This window comes from Gopherus evgoodei, chromosome 4 (assembly GCF_007399415.2).
Source record: "Gopherus evgoodei ecotype Sinaloan lineage chromosome 4, rGopEvg1_v1.p, whole genome shotgun sequence".
In the NCBI taxonomy this organism is placed as follows: Eukaryota; Metazoa; Chordata; order Testudines; family Testudinidae; genus Gopherus; species Gopherus evgoodei.
The window spans coordinates 142,065,394-142,089,905 of NC_044325.1; the positions used below are offsets into that span (position 1 = coordinate 142,065,394).

General features: G+C 45.2%; 2 protein-coding genes across 26 annotated transcripts in view; one reads left to right on the forward strand and one right to left on the reverse strand.

The window, feature by feature from the left end:
- The window catches only part of NFASC (neurofascin), a 184,518-nt gene extending 169,907 nt beyond the window's left edge, over positions 1-14,611 (forward strand). For 13 of the 24 annotated variants that reach the window (XM_030561529.1, XM_030561531.1, XM_030561530.1 and 10 more), the window contains 4 exons: positions 2,652-2,783; positions 4,424-4,490; positions 9,045-9,056; positions 11,946-14,611. In XM_030561529.1, coding sequence (XP_030417389.1) covers positions 2,652-2,783; positions 4,424-4,490; positions 9,045-9,056; positions 11,946-12,174 — 440 coding nt within the window. In that variant the 3' untranslated portion in view covers positions 12,175-14,611. Of the gene's footprint in view, positions 1-2,651; positions 2,784-4,423; positions 4,491-9,044; positions 9,057-11,945 lie in introns of those variants that run through there. The other 11 variants (XM_030561532.1, XM_030561541.1, XM_030561543.1 and 8 more) reach the window with 2 other exon arrangements.
- Positions 14,612-14,740: 129 nt separating this feature from the next.
- The window catches only part of RBBP5 (RB binding protein 5, histone lysine methyltransferase complex subunit), a 118,182-nt gene continuing 108,410 nt past the window's right edge, over positions 14,741-24,512 (reverse strand). The window contains exons 16-17 of one of the 2 annotated variants that reach the window (XR_004000249.1): positions 17,414-17,564; positions 14,741-14,816 (exon numbers count right to left, since the gene is read on the reverse strand). The gene's annotated coding sequence lies outside the window, so the exon portion shown is untranslated. Of the gene's footprint in view, positions 14,817-15,516; positions 17,565-24,512 lie in introns of those variants that run through there. The other variant, XR_004000248.1, reaches the window with a different exon arrangement.

A 24,512-nucleotide genomic window follows, 5' to 3' on the forward strand; every position in this document is an offset into this window, starting at 1 on the left:
CACTTGAACTAGCCTAATTTTTGTAGCAGTTTCACTGGAAACATCCACTCACTAACATCAGGGTTGCAATTTGATCAGGGTTCAATTTTTAGGGAAAGCATGAATTATCATAGCAAAAAAAAGATAATGGAACATCCTGAAGTTGTGTTTAAAGGTATGGAACGCTTGAATGTTTAAAATTAAACCCATTTTTGACAGTGTTGACCAGTATATCATGCCTCTTTTAGATAGGCTTTTATGTGCAGGTTTCAGAGTGTATTTTTATGGTGTTACTTCGCATAGTATCTTTAAAAACATCATGTTACCATATTTGAGTACAATCCAAAAATGATCAGTTTTGGGAATGTATTAAGATGCAATTGAAGTCTGATTCTGTGGCTTTTGCTCATATGAGTAGTCCCATGGACTTCAGCTGGAACACCGATGCAAGCAAGATTTGCAGAACCTAATCAGGGATCATCCTAAGAGAGTTTCCCAACAGAACATGCTTTTCCTCACGTTGTTCATATTCTGTATCTTCATCTAAAATAGCTGATATAACATCAGCACTATTTGGCAGAGCAAGTCCTCAGTGACCTCTTGTCATGAAAGAATTGGGTGATTCTAAAATGTGGATAACTTCAAAGTTCTCAGGCATTATTTGCTGCTGACATTCTGAATAAGGACATTAGATGTGGTTTGTCACCGCATGCACACAGTTCTCATTCATCTTGCATGCATTCAAGTTGAAATAAACCCAAAGGGAAAATATCCTTCCCACCCCTCCTGACTTGAAAGCCATGGCATCTGATTTTGAAGTCCTTCGGGGAATTTTGGCCTGAGTAAAAAATTGCAGGATAGGGCCCACATACACTCAGTGCAATGGTGCTTTTGCCTAACTGCGTGAAGGTTGGTCCAAAGGAGGGTTGATTAAGGGTCTAACTGTATGAGTGTGTTTCACTGCTTACGATGATCTGTGCCTACGGAAGATGGGACTGAGCACTAGATAAACTGGGTGGCTGACTGGCTCTGAGCCCTTGTTCACAGTAGAATTTGATATTGTTTACCTACCTAGGTGATATTAAACAAAATGTAGCATATTAAGGATTCTGGTACTGCTTCCTCACAGCCATTGTCAGATGAACAAAAAACAAAACCAATCTAGTTGAGGTTGTTTTCTTTATCACAAGAGAATTAACAGAGGGCATTCGTTATCTTAGTCCTGTCAGAACGAATCCTAGCAAATTCTGGCTCAGATTTTTGATCCCATCGGAGTCAGACCCTAGAAGTCCTCCATCTCTCTTGCCATGAATATCTATATTTACACTGCAGTCTGGTTACGTTTAGCCCGCTGATGCACTGAAGATTATTCTCTGCTCTGTTTTGCTGAATAGCAGGTGCATGTTGATTAGGAGAGCCAGGAAATAGCAGTGAGTTGCTATTTATAGGCTAGAGCTTTTTTTGTCCTACTGTGTTTAGGAGCTGAAAATAACCATTGCCTGAACATTGTAGGAAGCGGCTCAGGGATTGGAGTTAAGTGTTGGGATACTTTTCCTTGCTTAATATTAAATTCTGATGGATGGCCTTGTTGTATGAAATAAACTGTGTAATACAGAGCCCCCTCCAGTGAGGAGACAGACCATCTTTCAGGGCTCTAGGGCCAAGACTCCTCTTCTTGGAACCCAAGAATGGCTCATCAAGGGTCTGCCATCAGGGATCTCCACTAGGAAATCTGCCTAGAAAAGTTCTCGGATGCCAGATATAGCTCCCTGACCTCCCCACTGGCCTGGGCAGGGTCAACACCCTGTCCAGCACCCATTGTGGCAATGCCTGGTCACCATGGGTTGGTCACGTTTCCTCATATCAGCGAGGATGGCTTTTTTCAACCCAGGTTGGCAAAGAATTTGACACATTATCAAACAAGACAGGTTGTACCACCTAGGTCCTGGTCTATACTCAGGCATTGCCCAAAGCGAGCAAAAGCAGTGGAGCTACACCACAGCTGCCTTCTAAGCAAAGAGTTAAAAGTAGGGGTAGCCTGATTAATGGAAACTCTGGCTTGTCCTAGCTTAAGAACCAGCACTGGAGCAACTATACCAAGTGTTGACCTGGGGCTATTCCCTAAGAGATTCTCCCCTACTCTGCCACTGCATGCACAGAGCACAGCAGAGTCAGGGAACTTTCTATATTTAGTGCTTTGTTCTAACTGTGTGCCAAGAAAATAAAAGCTTTTAGCTGCTTCTTGGATGAATTTCACACCCCATTTATGGGGGCCGCTTGAAGTATAGCTTTCTGCTTATTTCCCATCACTGTAAATGGATGATCAAATCTGTAACCCAGCTTCTTTTGCCTTTATTTTTAAACACCCTTCATTAGTCTGTACTAGATCCATTTTATTTATGTTGATTGTGATCCTCTGCCATGCACAGCTTCTGCCAGAATTTTGAGTTGACAAAGCATAAAAAAAAAAAAACATAAAAAACACAGCCCGTATTCCCATGTAATCTCAGATACCAAACTGATCAATAGATACATACACAATGCAGAAACATGGTTGTAGAGATGGATCATTTGTGAACTGGGTTTCCTAGCCACTTGGCTCAGTTTTTTAGTTCTATCTGCTGTTAGACTCTGTCCTTTTTAACTTGTTTTCTTGAAATTCCTCTTACCAGCTTATACCAAGAACCACGTGGACATTGCAACCCAGGGCTGGTTTATTGGGCTGATGTGTGCCATTGCGCTTCTGGTTCTGATTTTGTTGATAGTGTGCTTCATTAAGAGAAGCAGAGGCGGGAAATATCCAGGTAAGAGCAATATCCAGCACTATCTTATTCACGCTGTTGAGTTTAAAGAAACCCCTATACTTTCCGGAGCGAAGTCAGCTTTACTGATCTCAGCCACACTCTTCTGAGTCAAAGGGTTTTTATTCCTCCCTGGTATGAGAATTAGTGGTACCAGAAAGAATTTCAGTTAATTAAAGATGAGGTGAATGCTCTGTGCTATGCTTGCTACGCAGGAGAAAGGTTGCATAGTTCATTGCTCTTGTTAAGAGTGACCTGACATCTGCTCAATAAATAGACTCCTCTTTCTCTGCAAAAGGATCTCCTTCTGCAAACATCTCATTGAAATCTTCCCAAGGCAGAGACAGGGCTTAGGAGAATTCACCTAGTGATGGCCGCTCTATAGCCATTTGAGTGGCTACACCTTGATATCCAAGCATTGTGGTAACACTCAGTACCCGATTTTGCAAGCCCCTCCATATGTAGGATTCCTATCCCAGTCAACACAGCCCTGTAACCAGAAAGCTTGCAGGACTGGGCCCCAGGTAAGATACAGGGCAAACATCCTGCAGTTATTTCACAGGAGATGAGAGACAGACAGAAAGACATGATGTCAGATTGCAGTATTAATAATGGCCTGTGTTCTGATCCCAATGCATATAATTCCTTCCAGGAAAGAGAATAATACTGACCCTGGGGTTAATGTAGGGCACACTGAGCTGCTCAGACGAAAGGTTACTGTGCATGAAGTACAATAGCCAGCATTTGCCAACAGCTACCCCATAGTAGTAATATCAGATCATGACTTCCCCTATATTTAGAATCGGATGTATCTGTTTACTAGGTGGCAACAGCTGGCAAACGTTGACTCTTTAAATTGCTTCATCTGTACAACACTGGAGCCTCATTACAAAGAATTAAAACCATGAGAATAATAATTTTATTTCATTTAGCACTTTAAACCCACACTTAAGGCTTGGTAAAGAAATGGATACAATTGGCACCCTTAAAATCCTGGTGTCCCCATTCCGGATAAAACCCTTCACGGTATTTGCAACATTCCTCATTCTGGGTCTAACTCACCTTTGTTACACTCCACTTTTACATGAGTAAAATCAAGGGAGTCATGCCAGAGTAGCGGTGGCGAATCAGGCGCCCTTAACGCAGGAAATAACTGCAAGGAAATACCTTGCCCTACCAGTGGCAAGGTAGATATTGCAGTACAAGATTATAATAGTACCCGCTGTAGACACAGGTGAAACCAGGGGTCCCTTTCTGGTGGGGATTGTGTGATACTTCTCTCCACTGACCCTTACAAAGTTATTCTTTGATTTCTAAATAAACCCATCCGAACAGAGTGACAGCTCTTTTGGAGATTAAAAACATGAAATGATTTATAATGACTTTCCCAGTACATTTGCCAAGGGCTCTTGATCAGATGCATGAGAGCATTGTCTCAATCAGTTTCCATCTCAGTTACTGTCCTCGCTTTGTATTCTCTTCATCCACATTCCTTAGCAAAAAAAAACAAAACCCAAAAACAAACCAAAAAAAAACCCCACACACCCAGGAAAGGAGGTCATTCTTGAAACTATGCAGCTAAATTTTTTTAATTTCTCATATTTAACTTAACTTTTGCTTGGTGGTGTGCTTGTTTATCACAGTGCGTGAAAAAGTTGAAGTCCTAGATCATGAAGACCACAAAGCAGATGATCCATCATTTGACTACAGGTATGTTTCTACTTGGCATGTGTGTTCAATAAGCCACTTCTATCCCACCACCTGCCCAACTCAAGTCTCACCCCTCTCTATTCTCCCCCGCCCCACATAACTATCACCAAGGCACCGCACTGTCTCATGAATTACTTTTCACCTTCCGTTTCCTCCTCCTCCTGTCTCCCACTGTGCAAGATCTCTGCAAAAGGAGACATTCCTGCCTAAATATCCAGAAAAGCAACCAAACTAGAATGTTCTAATAAGGTGTCCTCCTTTCTCCACCCTCTGCATTCTCCAGGCAGAGAATGCTCTGACAACAATCACTTGGGACAAGGTCATTCTCCTTGGGAGGAAACTGGCTTCAGACACACACAGTGACACATCAAGAGCCAAAGATCCTCAGACAGTGCAAGGCTGTTACAGCCATTTGACACTCTGTTGCTCCATCTTTTTCTTAGCATTAGCGCGCTATCTAAAAAAGGAGATGTCCATATGCTGTTCAGATTAGCCCTCAGAGCCTGTAAGAACTCCATAATACATACAGGGCAACCTGTATGGATTCAGATGCCAGGCCTTACCCTAGAGGATCCCAACAAACTCCACTGAAATATGGCTAACAGACACTGCTCCAACAGCTGGGACCTACCCCACATCCTATCAGCCCCTCTCAAACTCAATGGCATCCTTGAAAGAACAGCAGCCAGATCCCCATCCAGCCACAACAATACTTTAACAAGAGGCTAAATGAGTTTCTGTGGCTGTTTGCGTGTGGTATTGTCTTCATGGCTCCACATTGGTTTCCTCATTGCTTCCAAAGAAAAAAAAGAGGTAAAGTTGCCTTTTAATTTTCTTGCCTTTTACAGTATTAGTAACTGGGATTTACAGTGTGTCTGTAGCTTGCTTTCACATTATGATTTTCTTTTACTTAAGTAACTGCAGTGAACCTTTCCATATAGGCTTGATCCAAAGCCCACTGCAGTCAATGGGAATCTTTCCCCTGATTTAATGAGTTTTTAGATTAAGCCCTGTGCCATAGCACAATATTCCCAGCATCACTTGATAAACTGAAATACCAGAGATGGGAAGGACCTATTTAAAATGCAGAACGAGCTATGATGCTTTAGTACCAAGCTGCCCAGGACTGTAGCACCCCAGGCAGATATATGAATAAAAGGCAAAATATTTGGATTCTTTTGGACAATCATGTTTGTGTCATTTAGTAGCAAGTTGCTACAGTAATTATGTTCCAGTCCTGGCTGTTTTTCTCAAGAGGATGCCATGTGACCAGAGCTGTTTCATTTTCTGCATGGCATATGCAAAGATACAGAATGCAAATAAACCCCCAGCAAAAACCCACGTTGGCGAGCCAGACAAATAGAAACTCCTCCTCCAGACTCTCAATCCCGTGCATGTTTGGGCTGTGAATTTAGAGCTCTCATGCCACGACATTGGAACGTCAATTTGCACCGTTTGCCTAGCCTGTCTTCTGTCGCTGCAGCCACAGTCTGTGCCCCCAATAGCAGAATGTTCATTTTGCAAGAGCAACCTGCTCTGTGCATGCCTGCACTCTGACGCCAAGCCATCCGTCAAGCACGCCCTGGTGAGGTTCTGACAAGATAATCACATGGAAGGGACTTGCTTTGTCTATCACCTTTTGCCAGTGTTAAGAAGCCAGCCCAGATGGCTCAGTGGCACATAACAGGACTGGAACACAATATGGTTTATTAGCCTGCAAACAGCCAGAGTGAATTTAGTTATTGTGATTAAGGGTAAGCTCACCTTGACAGAACAACTTACGAAAGTTAATTGTAATTTATATTAACAACTGTAACTTATTTTCCATGCACTGTGTACAAGTCCAAGGACATCCCTGACTAGGACTTGAGAACAAAGGAGCAACCAGCAGCCCCTAGCGGTTCCATTTCAGGTTTCACCCTGGGCCCAGCACATACGGGATGGACTCTGGGAATTTCATCAGTGTTATTGGAACCCTGTGCAGTGCAGACATGATCCATAAACCCTGTGCAGTGCAGACATGATCCAAATAGCTGTACACCTCACTGTTGGGTCTTGGTCGTTTAATCTAAATAGCCACTCAGTGACCTGGCACATGTCCTTATAGGTCGCTCCCTTAACAACTCATGCTCTTGTTTTTTCTGCATGGGCAGGCACCCTATGGCACTTTGTGTAAGAGCAGGGGTTTTCCTGGAGCCTGAGGCCAAAATTTTCCTTATTTCCACCCCCAAGTCAGCTGCATTGCAGGGGTATTTATATAAAGCATTTATGAAACACTTGACTCTAGGGCACCGTGACTATTTAAAATGCTACCACCACCCACAGATGGAAGAGAAAAACCCAGCTCTTAGCTTGGCTGCCATCCTTCAGCAAAAGGAACAGTTCTGTAGGGCTCCATTTATTGCCCAAGCACCATCCAGGCAGCAGGACATTTGTCAGGACAATGGGAAGGGATCAGAAATGCCTCTTTATTGCTAGCATGTGGTAGCCCCCACTATATGCTGGGTGCTTTCCAAATGCTTAAGGACAGCCCCTGTTCTGAAGAGCTTGCCATCAAAAGGCAGAGGTCAGAGGGAGGGAAACAACAGACAACTTCGATGCAGTTTATATATAAAAAACCAACAACAGTCGGTTGTTTGTTGGGGAGGGAGGGTTTGCTACCTCAGTGGAGGTATTTTTAAAGGGGGTTGTGTCCTTATAGTGTATCCTAGCGGTCACCTACCTCTCGGCACTATCAAGGGGTTTAACTGGGGCAGATTCTACCCCAGAGTGAGTATTGACTTCTGCTCGGTCTTCACTACAAACACTGCTGAAGCACTTAATGTAGAAACTTACTCCAGCAATGGGAGGGGCTCTCTCATCGCTCTAACTAATCCTCCTCTCGAGAAGCAGTGAGTAGGTCGACAGAAGAATTCTTCCTTCGACCTAGCACCATGTACACCTGGGGTTAGATCAACTTAACTCCGCTGCTCAGGGTTGTGGATATTTCACACACCCCGAATGACACAGTTAGGTCAACCTAACTTTTTAGCATAGGCCTGGCCCGCGTTATGCCAGTTTGTAGAAGAAGGTGCCACTCAGCATATGAGCATCAGAATCTGGCTTTAGATTAACATTGGTGTAAAGTTCTGTGCTGCTCAAATCACAGGCATCTTGGAAGTGTGAAGTATCATTACTAGCACAGTGTTAAGCATGCAGTGCAGAACCAGACATGACAATACTATCTTCTAGCTGGATTCTGTTCCGGAGAATCAGGCCACAGTGTCCCAAGGTCACAGAGAAGGCTGAGGGAAACAAGGCCTCCCTTAACCTGACAGAGAGGAAGGTGAACCTAAAGAATTGGTATGAAGTGTGGTTGGCTGATTAAGATTCAGAATGGTTGTGATGTTAGGCTGAAGGAAAGTAACAAATAGAGTTTAAAAGGAGGACAGAATTTGAGCTGATGGGAGTTCATTGGTTTCCCTCCGCACCTCCACATAAGCATGTCCGATACGCACTCATCATGCCCTCACATCCATTATGCCCCGTGCATGCTTTCAAATCTCTGCAGCCTGTAATTACAAGATACTGTCGCATCTCTCTATTCCACTGAAAGAGCAATGGTCACCCTGCTCAGAGGCTGAGCTGAGGAGCCTGTTTTCGAAGTGGGAGACCATTATCTTTGGACAGCATTCTGTGCCAGTGCCTATGCCTCATTCTACCAAACGATTCCAGTGGAATTTAGCGCTGTGAAGGGGGAAGTTGGCTGGAGAGCTCAGGGAACCAGAGCCTTTCACCTGTAGGACTCCAATTCACTTCCAGCCCAGACAGACTGACTGACAGACATGGTGCTCTCTGCCAGCTGTTCAGTGACCTACGTGTAATGAGTTCAGTAGGTCTTATTTCAGTTCCCAACAACAAGGTGTCAATATCACAAGTACTGCCAGCCCGTCCACTGCAGCTAGTCCACAGCAGAGACCAAGAATGGAATGGGCCACAGAGATAGAATTGTCCTCTTATCTTTAGAGGAGCTCCCACTGGGTCTTCCTGAGAGGAGCCTGCAGTCCCTGGACCAGTGTGGGTCACCTTCAGGTTTCAGGGCCATCAGTGCACCACCTTTCACCGACATGACAGTCAACTGAAAAATCAAATCGATGAAAGGGGAGGAAAAAAACCAGGAGATCCACTCGGCTAAGCCTCAGCCAGCTTATTCTAGATGATGCCACGGACAGCAGTGACTGCAGGCCACCCAGTTGGCTCCCAGGACAGGAACACCCTGTAGCACATCTGCAAATAACCTGTTTTCTGACCGTCTGATACCTTTTTTTTTTTAAATTCAGTATTAACTTTTGAGGGGGAGCCAGTGAGGTTCAGCTAGCTAGGAACATAACACCAATTCCATTTGGTATAAAGAGGCAATTGGCCCCTCGAGGAATGCAGTGGTGTTTCAGTGCCTGCCCCTTTAAATGCATACCTCATCATATCTCTCTCTGATCCAGCTCTTTCTGCTTCTCTCTGTTTTATTCCCATTCTTTCTTCTCCTTTCCACCTTGTCTATCCACACGGACCATGAAGGTCTCTTGAAAGGTAGGACCCATGTGCTGCCAGAAGTCTGGCACATTTAGCTTTTTCTTCGAGCCGTTTGTTTCTTTCACAGCTGAAATACTCCTTACCCTTTGCCTCTCTACCTAACATATTAAACAACAGCCATCTCCCTCACACTGAGATTTTGGGCATCTCATGTCCAGCAAGTTGCATTCCTCCTGAAAAACATTCAATGATTTGGGAGCACCTATCAGAACCAGTTAAATTCTAAGGGCCCGATCTGCAACCTACACTTATGTGATTAATCCTTATTCATGCAATAAATCCAACTAGCTTCAGTGGGACCAACTGCACAGTTAAGGACTATTCACATGGGCAAGGATTGGGGATTCATCTGAGGGAGATGAATTAAGAATCCTCAGGTCATCTGCTTGCATGATGCACCTTTGATTTATTGACCACAAGAGGCACTCAGTCTATGCACTGTGTGGAGGAGCTGAGGGAGTGAAGACAACAAAACCACAAGCAAAAAGATATTAGGCTTAAACAATCAGTCAGTTATATATACTGAAATCCCACCTCTCTCTCTGACCCATGTCACTCGTGATGCTTCCCAAACAGTGCTGAACTGGGTGCTCTTATTTTCTCATCCATACATCCCAAACCATGAAAGGCCATTTTAACGGGATTAAGCAGCATTAACGTGCTAACGACTCTACACATCACCTTCCTAATGTACTAACAGGACACAATAGAACCAAAAGAGAGGCAAAGCCAGGGGGTGGGATTGGAAAACTTCCTTGCCCTGGCGTCTGGCCCCGATAACACCACCTGAGGAAAACTTTTGATCCAGATCCATTTTTATCTGAACCCACCCCAAACCTTGGGAAAGGAGATTTCAGATCAACTGTTCTGGTTTTTGCCACTCTCTGCTTATGTTATTGGGCTTTTGAAAAGGCGGCACTGCTTGCAGATTTAAATTCTTAACAAAGAAGCTGCTTATAAAGCTACCATGTTAATTCTTAGCATCATGCCAAGTTAACACAAGGCCACAAGCATTGCTTTGATTGTGCTACTGGATTTACAAAGTATCAGAGGAGTAGCCGTGTTAGTCTGGATCTGTAAAAAGCAACAGAGTGTCCTGTGGCACCTTATAGACTAACAGATGCATTGGAGCATAAGCTGACAAAGTGGGTCTGACGAAGTGGGTATTCACCCACGAAAGCTTATGCTCCAATACATCTGTTAGTCTATAAGGTGCCACAGGACTCTGTTGGATTTACAAAGTGCCGTTACAAGGTAATATGATAGAGAGCTGAAAAATGCTCTGTGGGACACCGAATCCTACCTACATTATGGGATGCTGAAACCATCACTTAAATGGCATGGGATAGATTAAATGACCTAATAGGTCATTCCCATTGCTAAGCAGCACTGTCAAATGCTACAACCTGAATCTAAATTATCAGGGGCAGGAATGAGAAGGAAAAATGAAAATAGCCTTCAATGGTTTATTTCCCATCTCTGTATTGAAATGAGTGACCCGAGCTTTGCCCAACGCCTTACCTGCAGAGCAACCATTTATTGCTCAGTTGCTGCTTTGATGGCTGTAGAGCGTTACAAAAGAGCCATGAAAGAACAGGTCTTTGAGCTTATTTGCAACAAGTAAGGAAGGTGCATTGTTTCCACTGAGAGCACAATACTCAAAGCATAGCATAAATGCTGCTTTCAATGCGGTACTGCCTGAGTGTAGGAAAGCTACAGAAAATTCCTCACTTTTCTTTCAAATGCTGGATCATTTTTTAGATTGATGACTTAGCAAAAGCAACCTTGAACAATTCCAATTTTTTCCCTAAATTTTAGCTAGACAAAGACCACACACACACAAAAGTAGGCCAAGAAATAGTGTTGCTTATTTTGTAACCAATTTGAAGCAGACAGTTCTAAGTTTGAGTCCTCAGTTGAAAAGACTTACTAAGAGAAAAATTAAATTTGACATCTCGGATTTCAGTACAGGTAGCATCTCTACTGAACATATGAGATCAAATAAGGACACATTATTAACGGATATGAAAGGCATTTCTTTCGTATACTGCAGTCCACTCACATATTATTCATGTGTATGAGACACATGTCCTTACTATACAGGGGAAATGCAACTTTTTTCCTGATTTTTGTGAGATACGTCTATGAAAAGTGTTTTTTCTATGGGTTTGTTTAATCTTTCTGGTAGAAAACAATATAGTTTCATAGTGTAAAATGTCAGAAGTGTTAAGGATGAAGACTCAAACAGATGAGATGAAATGATTGAAAATAAACTCCGAGAGGTGAATTTCCACAGATACTTGAGAGATGCACAGATTTTGGCATCCTCCCCATAATCCCCCCTGCAGTACTTTTCAAAAACAACCACCCCCAATTACATGTGGGCGTGGCTATCTAAAGGACAGATTATGTCTGTGCAAGAGAATCTGAAAGTGAAACTCACTAGACAGAAAAGTGGAACCAACTATTTTACTATCCAAGGACAACTGAAATGCAAAAAGTAAATAGAGAGGATAAACAAGAGGAAAAAAATTGTAATATTCTTCCTGATCGACTGAGCAAAGGATTATCTATAAACTAGGTAAGGACATTTGTTTTCCTTAAAAAATAAAAATGAGGCTGGGTTTTCAAAAAAGTCAAGTGTGTAAACTGCACATGCAGCTGTGTGCCTAATATAAGGCAGCAATTACTGCAGCTGCATTTGCATAGCAGGGGAATTGTGACTAGCCATTTGCAGTTACAGCTGCCTGATTCGTTTGCACATTTGAATCTTGTAAGCAAACACAATGGATTTTATTTGAGAAACCCAGCCCCCTGTTTTTAACAGCGTCCTTTAAATGCCACACTATCAATTCTTACTGTGTGTGTCTGTCTTCTGCCACCCAGCGATGAAGACAACAAGGAACCACCAGGCAGCCACACCTCTTTGGACGGCACCATAAAGCAGGAAAGTGATGATAGCCTGGTGGATTATGGAGAGGGGGGCGAAGGGCAGTTCAACGAGGATGGCTCCTTTATCGGCCAGTACACAGTCAAGAAAGACAAGGAGGAGACAGAAGGCAATGAGAGTTCGGAAGCCACATCCCCCGTCAATGCTATCTACTCCCTGGCGTAACAAAATACATTGAAACCACAACGACAAATATATACATAGCCAATGGGGGTAAAACCGCCACCACCAACAGGAACCCGAGTATGAAAAAAAAACAACGAAAAAAGAACAAACAAAAACAGAACAGTCCAGGTGGTCACCAATGCCATCCTATCCTTAGCAAACACGCGAATGGCAAGGATTCATGGGGTGCTAACGTGTTGTAGCTGTAGCTGAAATCTGAGCTGAACCAAAGGGGCCAGAGGAAGAGCAGGACGCACAGGTTCTACACCCTGGGCTTCAGAACTTGGAACACCAACCCCTCCCCAGGTCTTCTTTTTTAGATAACGCAGCACTCTCTTTGGTTAATCATTTACCCTGCTGAGGTTTCTGGTTTTTTCCTTTTTGGGGGTTCAAAGTTATTTTTCTTGGAGAAAGGTCCCAAATCAGAGAAAGGGGGATGGGGTAGGGAATGAGGATACAAGGCCTATCCAGGTTAACAGCAGCAAGAAACCACACAAGGAAGCAGGAGGGGTCAGATCAGCTAAGAATAGAAACAACACGGTACTGTATTAATGGGACGTTCTCCGAGACTGTATTTGAGATGGACATCTTTACAGCCAACACCTCGCTCATAACACCTCCAAAACAAGTCAGCACCACAAAGGCCCTTCCTGTAAAGTGAAGCAGCATTGCACTGGGCCCCGGGGAAGACTATGCCCGTGAGGTTTTCATTGGTGCAGTTGGATTTGTGTTATACCTCTTATTAATGATAAACATCCACACTGGGTTCTGTCACCAAGGAACCAATGGGCGAGATTTCCCTGCATCCATGCTACTTAGCAACAGTTTTTTTTAAAAGGGATGTTGGGGAAGAAATGTAGGACTTGATTAAAGACAGACAGATGCAGCTCACCTTCTGACGCCAGGCGACTGCTCAGCCACTGGATAATTATGTGGGAGATTCTTTATTTTGTAAGAGAAAAATATAACCCCACAAACCCCACTGCTTTTAAGGAAAAACCCATAAATCAGTGGGAAGCAAAGAGGAAGGACCAGTATTAACAGGAAAAAGGGACTAAGAGTTGATAACATATATCCAGTCATGAAAAGATGGCACCTAACAGCCATGGGGGTGGATAAAAGAACAAATTGTATTAAACCAGCATTGCAGCTGCTGCTAAGCTCCTTGAAAGTTTCAGGGATGCCCAGGCCTGTAAATGGCAAAGACGCAGGACATGGGATCTTCTTCCACATTATTCTGATCAATAGGGTGTCATTCAATTTGTTCTCAGTTAAAAATCTCCCCTTAGCCTGGTGCAGCGGCCTTTTCCCGTTCGATCAATCACCCCACAAGAGAAATTTCCACGTGCTTTAGGCTGCATGTGGAACACTCATCCGTTTTGTTATTTACATATCAAGACAACTCAGTTCAGCTAACCTGCTAACATGCTGTAATAACATGTCTTTATAGGAAGTTCTATCATTACAATGCTCTTCCATATGCCTTATACAGCTTCAAACGTCCCCTGAAGTTTAATAAACTAAGAATATTTACCCTCAGCTTAAGCCCCTGACGTGAGTCTGTCAGTCCACTAGGAATAAGGATGCCTGTGCAGCCCTTCCAGCTGAGAAAGCATGGATCATTGTAGAAGACAGAGTTTTATAATAGCCCGTACTTAGCGGCAAATGCCATGTGTCTTCTCCCCATCTCGTGCACTTTTGAAACCAAAGGTACCTTTGCTGAGAGAGATCAGAGGACTTCGGACAGTTTCACACTTATACAATGTTAAGCAGGGTTTTTGTTTTTTAACTGAAGATGGTTCTGTTGCACATAATGGACTAAATGCAGTAGGATTCATACAATTGTTTTAGCTTTCAAGCTACTTTGCTACAGAGACATCTTGCTAACAAAGATGTTTCTACTACAAGGGATAGATTAGACACAACATTTGCCACATTCCCTAAAGCTGCCATGATATTTAACAGCTCAACTATTTTGCATTTCTAAGAAAGAAACCCAAACTAGGTCCATTTCTGTGCAACACACTCAGTCAAATCAAGCAAAGAAACAGGATGGAGCGTTTAGGTGTGGCAAAGAAGTTGGGTATACCATGTGAATCAGAGTGCGTCACAGACTGCTGATAAAGGACTGCCAAAGCTGCCTCTTACACATAGGGTTACTCCTGCTAACATGGTCTAAGCCACAAAGGAAATCACCTGCCATGGTAGTTCACTTTTTCCTTTAGAGGGAGAAAAACCGTAACCACCACTCTGTTACTGTCAATGTAAATGCATTATACCCACAGGCTTAATTCTAATGGACTCAGCTGGCATTGTTCCGTAGCAAGGGGAGACCTATAACCACTCACTTCCATGGAAGAAAGCAGTCACCTCCGAACAGTTTATAACACACTAAGCCAAATTTCAAATAGTGCTGAGTTTAAGAGGGCATCTGGGGTACACGTCTGGGATCATAATTTAAAGTGATGCTGTACACACAGGCCAAATCACCGGTGCAACAGCCTCCCTACCCACCCACCCAGGATCATCACAGGGAATGTACCTAGGAACCACCAAAAGCACATGCCTGTCATTTGATCCGAAGGAGCATCTCCATTGATGGGTAGCAATAGGAAGTTCTTATCCTCCCTCTGGACCAGCCACTAGAGAGGGATGAGAAACAGTTAGCCACCGTATTACACCTGCACCTCTATGGAGTTACAAGGGTGTTATTGAGAGCAGCTTGGCTTGTGATTCACACCCACTATGTTCTGTCCCTGTGAATCACTTTACTGAGCCACCCACATAGCATCTGTTTGGAAAAGGAAAGAAGTGTTTTCCTTTATAGCTATTTCACATATTGCTCACTAAAGCCACCATAACATTCCTAGATCAGCAGAGACTAGAGATGGTTACCTCAAAAATACCAAATGAGTTAGGTTCCTGACACCTCAGCATACAGAACCCTTGCTCCTTGAGTAACCACAAAAGAAAAAAATATGTAGGAGGAAATGGACAAAATGTATCCCTGGATTAACTCCACTGAAGTCAATGTTACCCCCAGAAATTGATCTGAATCTAGAAAAGAAAGCCAAGCACAGAGCACATATCCTTTATGGAGAAGTCCTGTATGATTTACTAAGGATGAAAATAAGGGTCTATAGAAATTAAGTAGAGTTCTCTGGAAATGAAAAAGCTATAGGATGTAGTATAAAATTTGTATGAGGTTGAGGTTTTTTGTTGTTGTTTTTTTATGTATGTTTGTTTGTTTTTTGTTTTGTTTTTTGGAAGCAGCCTCTAAAGCAGGGGTTTCTCAACCTTTTTCTTTCTGAGGCCCCTCCCAACACGTTATCAAAACTCCACAGCCCAGCTGTGCCACAGCTGTTTTTCTGCTTATAAAAGCCAGGGCTGGCGTAGCAAGCAGGGCAATTGCCTGGGGACCAACACCATGGAGGAGACCCACAAAGCTAAACTGCGCAGGCTTTGGCTTCAGCCCTGGCTGCAGTCCTGTGCAGTGGGGCTTTGGTTTTCTGCCCTGGGCTTCAGCAAGTCTAACACCAGCCATGCTTGGCGGACAACCTGAAACCTGCCCGTGGCCCGCCAGGGGGGGCCCAGACCCCTGGCTGAGAACCACTGCTCTAGAGTTTTGCAGCAGGCACACGTAATTCTCTGTTAATTTTATAGGGAGGTTCACAAACCTACACAGAGCATAATATTTCCTATTATATCCCATAGGTCTTTTCCATAAAGGTTTATTAGATGTTTTCCATAGTCGTCGTTACTAGTAGCTAACTCACGGCCTGCAAAGCCATCTGACTGAAGGCTAATTAGAATTTTGGTAGCTGAATTAATACATGTGCATGACTTCCACCAGATCGTACTGTAAAATCACCACAGTGGCCCTAGAGCTATTAACAATGCCTGCATCAAATATGTTTTTTGTTGGGTAGATGATAAGCCATTAAGATGACCTATGGAGCTGTATTGCAGGAGACATACTGCAGGAAACAGTCATGCTCTGTCTTCTCTGAGATGGACTGGATGAGCTAATAGCTCTTGTTCATCTGTAATACCTGGCTGTTCAAAGAAGTCTGTGCAATGCAAACAATCCAGATTCTCTCTCTTTTGCCCTCGTGGGGGATTCATCCAAGTCACCACGCTGGTCTGTGCACCATCGCCTCAAGTAGGCAGAGCCCATCAGCTACGGAGCACTGTCAGGTGCCCAGGGCATATGCTGCAGTGTGCAGCCAGAGGGGCATGCTGCTCCCATTCTAAAGGTCAACCAAGCACCCCACCATGTGGTGTGTCTGACCAACTGAGCCATCCCACCTATCATGCCAAAAGGGCATAGAAAAAACATACATGTAAACTGGCATCACACCATCCACTCCTCTAAGCATTCCCTTTGCTGGTGAAAACAGCATTTCCCCTAAACAATCTGGTTCTACATCCAGATGCAGGCAGCGCTTTCAACTGCCCTGTCACTCAAGCCCTGTCCTGCTTGAAACTGGCAGCTCTTTCGTTAAAATTTGCAATTGGGGGAAGACATGAGGAACTAGAGAAGGGCCTGAACCAAAATCTCAGATCTGAGCACTCTCAGAAACCTGGAAAAAGTCCAGATCTAGATTCAAATTTAGGAAGTCTGGACCTACTTCTGTAACAAGGCAAACTAAAACCAGATATATGCTTGGGGAAGCTTAGCTATACACTCCATTGCTAAGGCCCCATTGTACCCAAAGCCAGGGGGAAAGCTCTGTCGCTGTTTGAAATGTGGTATGAGAGTAAGCTGCTGTTCCTTCTCCAGCAGATCCAGTGTGCATAATCAAGGGAGAGAAACAGGAGCTACATATGCATGATATTGAGGCTGCTCCTAATTTTCCTTAGAGATAGTAAATATAGGAGTTGGATCGATTGTGTTATGAAATGACAGGTCATATTCTTGAAATCCTGCTTTCAGAAATGCTATTGAAGTCTAAATTGCCTGGAAATTACCTAGGTCATCCCACTCTTCACACCCACACATTTCCCCCTTCCCGTATTTCCACCCTGCAAAAAATGACCTGGAGGTCAACTGGTCTACTAAGTTTCTGACCCCAGAGATTGAATGGCGTATTATGAATTGTGTTTAAGTGACTAAACAAGATGCAACCCATTACTTGTCAGAGACATCCTGCTATAGATATTTGGGGGGGACAGATAAGAAGGTGGGGGAAGCATTATTGACCTTCATTAGGATTTTGTCTCTTGTTACATGCTTTACCTGACCAGCAGCACTCAGTCAATCCATCGTGGCCTTTTCCCATCCACACTAGCAGCTGTCCTGACCCAGGAAGAATTCTGAAGCACTGAATTCATTTCCTGGAACGTAGCCAGATGCAAAGGGCGTGTCCTAGCACAGCAGTGATTGCCACCTGTAACAATGTGCATTGTACCAGGTTAATTCTGTACTAGCAGCAAAAGATTTCAGTGAAGCAATAAAAAAATAAAACCTTGTACAAATGAAGAACATGTTGTGTTTCGTGCACTACAACAACCCATTTTATTAAAGGAAATAATAATGCTTTTCCAATTCCTAAAAACTCCACTATATCAGTGGCTTTCCCTTTGCCCAGCAACACCCATCTCTCCACGTGTTCTTTTCAAGTGGGCATCGTTCTCAGATTGTGATATCAATTGCAGTCCGAACCCATGTCGAATCTGCAAAACAGGTTTCTTCCCTTGCACAATGGAGTTTTAAGCATGAATTTCCAGAGCTTGTGTTGGAAAGAAAACATTGGACTATGGTTTTCAGTTTGGTTTGGTTTTTCATTGTAAATATTTAATTCCCATCTCTGTCTAAAACCTCCTGGTCATTCTAATAGATTCTACATATTTATTTGCCTTTTTAAAAAAGAAAACAATTATTTTGTGTTAATCTACTCTGCCCCCCCCCCCGTGATAAATGCATATCTGAGGCTGTAAAGAAAGGCTTACAGCAAGATGATTTATGGACTACAGAGAAATGTTTAATGTATGGATTTATAAACTGACTGCATGAGCAAAGGCCAAAATATTCAGTTATCTTTAGGGGGTGGTAAGAATCACTGTAAAAAACTGATTTTTTTGTATAGAGAACACTAAACATATAATAAAAACATTATTCAGAACTGAAGCTAAGCCTGAGATTTGTTTCCATCCCACTCCAAAGGGGAAACAGAGCCCCCATTATGGATCAGATGTTGCTCAGAAAGGGTCAGACTGTTACCTGGGGTGGGGGAGTGTGTGTAAGAGAGCATCAAGCGCCCCTTATTCCCCTGCACTCTCTGCCTTTATTACCAGTAATAAGAATAATACCACCTAGCTCTTCTATAGTGCTTTTCATCAGTAGAACTCAAACTGTTTTACAAAGCAGGTTGGTGTCATTAGCCCCAGCCTACAGAAGGAGAAACTGAGGCACGGTGCAGAGAAGTGATTTGCCCAAAACTATGCAGCTGGTCGGTAACGGATCTGAGAATAGAATCCAGATCCTCATGAGGCTCAATCCTGTGCTCATTCTAGTAGGCCACACTGCCTACTGGAGTGGATGCATGCTCCACAGGGCCACTTCTCTCCTTCCCAAGTGAAGAGAGCAAGCAAGCATGGGGAAAACTCCACCCCCACAATGTTCCAGCTGGGTTGGCATGGTAGAGAAAGCAATCTGTGCTAAGCAGAGAGATAGCACAGGGTACTTCCCCACACACAGCAAGGAGAAACCAGGGATGAAATAACACTTCTGAATTGCACGGGGATGATATACTCACGCTGGCTCGGATCAAGCTAGCGTACTAAAACCAGAGTGTAGCCACAGTGGTGTGAGCAGCAGGAGAGGCTAGCCACCCTGAGGGCTTGTCTACATCACAAAGTTGCAGCGCTGGTGAGGGGGTTACAGCGCTGCAACTTAGGAGGTGTACACATCTGCAGGGCATCACCAGCGCTGCAACTCCCTGTTTGCAGCGCTGGCCGTACTCCCGTTTTGTCTCGGGTGTAGAGGATCCAGCACTGGTAATCAAGTGTAGACACTTACCAGCGCTTTTCTTGACCTCCGTGGAATAAGCAGGTATCCCAGCATACCTGAGGAAGCCTCTGGTAATCAAGCTGGTCTCCTTCCCTGGTTTGCTCTCGCGTTCCCCGAACCTCCGTGCAAGCAGGTCTCCTTCCCTGCGGTTTGCAGGGGGGTTCGGGGAACGCGAGAGCAAACCGCGGCAAAGCTGGTCTCCTTCCCCGGTTTGCTCTCGCGTTCCCCGAACCTCCGTGCAAGCAGGTCTCCTTCCCTGCGGTTTGCAGGGGGGTTCGGGGAACGCGAGAGCAAACCGCGGCGAAGCTGGTCTCCTTCCCCGGTTTGCTCTCGCGTTCCCCGAACCCCCCTTGAAGCCGCCCAACAGCACTGCAGTATGGCCACATCTAACACCACTTGCAGCGCTGGTTGCTGTAAGTGTGGCCACTCTGCAGCGCTGGCCCTATACAGCTGTACTAATACAGCTGTAACAACCAGCGCTGCAAAATTTTAGATGTAGACATACCCTGAGTATATGCCTAGCATCTTGGAAAGGGATGCACTGGAAGCAGCTAGCCTCTCCGCCACTCGCATTGAGCTACTGCACTAGAGATACCGTAGCCACGGCAGTGCGAGGAGTATGGGGATGTCTCCTTCAGCTGGGCACCCCTGGATTGACTTGCAGACATACCCACAATCTGCTGTTTGGATGGTGCAACATGACAAAGCTGCAACTGCACTTTAAAGACGGAACTGCGCCACCCCTCGTCCTATTGACTAGTGCCTCATCTCACGGGCAGTCCCAGGGATTCCAGTGGGACTTGCAGTACCCTTAGGTTCTACTCAGCAGGAGCGAAGGGGGCCTAGCTGGACCCTACATTACTAGAGCAGGCGAAGTGTTCTGTATGATGAGGCAGGTGACTGTACTAGGATAGCCACGCGTCTTTGGTGGATTTGGGGGCACCACACCAGAGGCAGTTGAGATTCCATCAGCCAAGAACATCTGCTGTTGTAACCCACTGTGCCAGGCACTGAAGCCATGACCAAAACAATGTGATGCACTGCTGGCTGAAGACCCCTCCTAGTCCCTTTTATGCCTAGGTCACTGCTGTGCCTGAGAATGAAACACGTAACTGGAAGCACACGGGAAGCTCCATGTCACGTTGTGTGGCTTGTTATATTACGTGGACAATCTGAAGGACCATCGGCGCCATCCTTGTGTTGAAGAGCAGCACGGCTACAGATAGACAAACCTCATGCTCGCCCCAAATGCTCACGTCCAGGGATGCTGCAGTACAGGTTTAGCAACAATGCTCCCTGCCCTTCTGCCACATCACGGTGGCGTTTACAGGATGCTTTCCCTTCTCTGACAGAAGAAAGTTACAGCACAAGGAAGTCGTTGATGATCCACAACTGAACAGATTACCCCTGGACATACTAGCTACTGGGAGAGCAGGACCCGGAGGATGGTAAATCTGTATAGGCACCAGGGAGGGCTTGGATTAATTCCACCTCCCATCTGACCTTCCAGAAAATTACATTAAGAGATGCTGAGAAACTAACAGATTAGAAGGATCCCAGTCCTTTTGAGAACGGGCATTCATCACAGTGCTGCTCTCTTCAAATTCTTTCATGTGCAGCTGTTGCAGCCCTCGGGCAATTTCCTTTTGCTTGAACGGGCTATTAGCTGCCCACTGACTGAAGTTTTGGAGGAAAGGACAATACACTCCAGGTTACTGGGAAGATAGTAGAATGGGGCTCTTTATCCAGATTGCAGGGCTCAATCACTTTCAGAGAGTCAGAGCTTTCCCCGGCACTCATGAGAGGAGCGTCCATAGGCTAAAGCCCAGAGGTGCTGTCCCTTGATTTGAGTTTAGGAGCAGGGATGAGGGGAGGTCTAGGAGGCGTCGTAAGAACTCTGTTGCACTGGCTTGGTCTATATTGGGGGATTTGCCCCACTGCCCACTACCAGGGTAGCTGCAAATTTCTAACATGGACAGGCAAAGATTGCATTTTGCACTGGTTCCACGCACCCTGATTTCAAGATGTGAGCATCACTGGTACAAATAGCAACTTTGCGGTAAAGGTTTGAGGATTTACATGGGTATAGCTGCCAGGGCCGCCCAGAGGATTCAGGGGGACTGGGGTCTTCGGCAGCGGGGGGTCCTCGCCGCCGAATTGCCGCCCAAGACCCAGCACTTCAGCGGTGGGACCCAGGGTGGAAGGACCCCCCGTCGCCGAATTGCCGAAGACCCAGAGCGGAAGAAGCTCCAGGCAGGGGCGGCTCCAGGCACCAGCACGCCAAGCGCGGGGGGTGCTCTGCTGGTCACTATGAGGGCAGCAGGCAGGTTGCCTTTGGCGACATGCCCACGGAGGGTCCACTTGTCCCACAGCTTCGGCGGACCTCCCACAGGCGTGCCGCTGAGTCCGCTGGACCGGGGACCTCCCACAGGCAAGCCGCCGAAGGCAGCCTGCCTGCCATGCTTGGGGGCGGTAAAATACCTAGAGCCACCCCTGGCTCTGGGGACCCGGGCCCCACGCCCCACGAGAGTTTTCCAGGGTCCCAGGAGCAAGTGAAGGACCCTGCTCCAGGAGCCCCGAAAAACTCTCATGGGGGCCCCTGCAGGGCCTGGGGTAAATTGCCCCACTTGCCTCCTCCTCTGGGCAGCCCTGATAGCTGTGCCAACAGCTGGAATCCTTAGTACACCCAAGGCCTCAGGCATGTTTGCAAACTGCACCTCGCCCAGACGCTTGATGAGTGCATATGTCCCTGGATGGCAAAAGCTTTTCCTGTGCTGTCTGTTTTAATAGATTTGTTGGTATTTTTGGTTTAAATGGAAGGAAAAACCTCAGCCCTGTTCTCAGGGGACAGGCATCCCCACCTCAGCAACCACCACAGCTAAGCCCCTCTGCTGGGCTCAGAAGAGGCCAAGGAATGAATGGGCCATGGAAATTTAACTCTCCATTCACCTCTGAGGTGGCGAGTCTCTTCAGGACAGCGGTGAGGCACATGGCCAGGGTGGTGCAGTGCAGGGGAACCTGCTCTGCAGCTCCCAAAGCCGGTACAGTTCTGTGGATTAAAAAAAAAAAAAAAGACTGTGCTCTTATGTGCAGGGCCCAGCACAATGGGATCCCACTCTCAGCTAGGGCTTTAAGCGCTATCCCAATATAAATAATAATACAATAACTTCAGTCCCCAGGGTTACCAAGCCAGCTTCCAGCCTGTCTGAGTTTCACGCTCAGTCGTAGCAACAGGAAAGGAAACATCCATTGCTCCTACAGTCACCTCTGTCCCTCATTAAGGGCCCAGTTCCCCAGTCCTCAGTAAAGACGCCCACTGAAGTCACCTATTGTAGGACTGATCTCTAGCTGGTTTGTCTGACAAAGGTAGAGGAGGGAGGACTTACTATCCTGCATGTGTGGTTACTATCCACGAAGACACGGAAGGGGCTGTCAATCAGGTGGCCAAAGGCAGAGTCTTTTCTTTGAGCAGAAATCACTGCACAATATTTATCTGCACAGTGTGGACAATAAAAGGTCTTATTTATGCTAGCAGCACAAGCATCAGAATTCCTGGCTTTCATAACTGGCTTATGAAATATTATTGTTGGTAAAACTTGGCAGAGAAGACAGATCCAGGAAAAAAAAACATACATACATAAAATAAAATGGAACGACAATGTTTCCTCGTTGTATGTATCCTGGATAAAGAGCTCCCGGTACTCGTGCAAACATGGGCAGTGCTTGATTTTCTGAAAGATTTGTGCCATAAATCAGAGGGAAGGATCAAGCCCTAGAACAATAAACCACTGATGGATACATAGGAAGATGCTTGCCCAACTTATAGCAGTTCTTGTTTTCAAAGTTTTAACAATTTCCAAATGCTACAGTCCTGCATTATATGGAAGAAGAGCCTACAAAATTCAGGGTCAGGTTCTCCGCTGGTGTACATGGGTGTGGTTTTGCTGCCTTCAGTGACTTTCTCCAGGATAGGCAGTGATTTTTATGGAGCTGCTCCCAGCAGAGGACTGGGGCCTGAATTCCTCAGGTAGCCAGTCCAAATAATGCGAGATTATAGCATTTTAAAGAAAAAACTATACGAAGCACAGTGACCACAGAAAACAGAGGAGGCTTTTATCAAAAAACTTTCCCATCATCGTTAATTGTCCTAATCACTCCTTCCTGTCCTAAATGGGTAGGAATACTAGAAGTTTAACAGGCATAGTCATCATATTGAAACGGACCAATCTAGGTGTCTGCCATCTTTTCTCTGGTAAGAAGTCTCAGGTCAGTGCCAAATGCAATGTGGCTACCGGTATTTACAGAATAACTTGCCACAAGAGGAAATTACTTCCTGATCCAAGTAGGTGAATATTTAGGCCCTGAAGTATGAGGATTAAAAGCCTCTCTCATTCCAATTGGATATGTATTTCATAGCGGGGCATTTCCTCATATTTGTATGCTTGTCTTTAGTTCCTTAACATTATTTTAATATTTTTGTAATATTTGAATATCTACAATATCCACCCCCCCTCATGGACAAACATTCACGAATCCTGGGGGGGGTTTGCACCACACATACAGTAGTGCATTCGTGTTTAGAGGGTGTGGGTTCTCATGCTAAATGTTCTGTCAGCTTTTTATACCATATCCATCCAAACAAGAATGCAAGTTCCTCAGGGAACATCTCACTCCACATTTGTAAAGTGACACACACTCTTTTGGCCCCTTATAAACAATAAGTAATAGTTTGGGCATTACTGTGTAAAAGACAGTGGATCCTTTTAGCAGCTCTGTAGCTTGCTTAACTATTCACTGAAATGGATTTGATCAGGCCGTTAGGAAGGCTCAATCCATCCTTTGTTATCCACTAAACTGGCCCCTGTTTTTTTCCAGGCAAAGCAGCACACACGCTGGCCAAGACTGTCAAGTGACTACACTGACTCAGGCACCTCTATTTTCGGAAGCACCGTAAAGGGCCTTATTTACAGTGGACAGGAGCTCAGAGGCACATGCTACCCGCTCTTGTGACCCCAGCTCCCCAGGAGCCAGTGGCATTGGCTGCCCTGACGCAGGGAGGTGGGGCTGGAAGTTCCTCCCAGAGGTGACATGTGGGGCAATCATGTATCCCACAGTCTACATTTTGCCCCCCTCCCAGTATCAGGAGTCACAAGGAGGATAAAACTCGGGCATGTCAGCAAACATATGGAAGAGACAAGAGATTCAGGGTTTAAACTGGCTCCCTCCTCCTCCCACACATCAGTCTCTGGGCCTAGGCCTGGCAGATGAGGGGGCGAGCAATGCCTCATCTCCCTCTTGGCCGACACAGTGTTTTTCATCCGTCCCT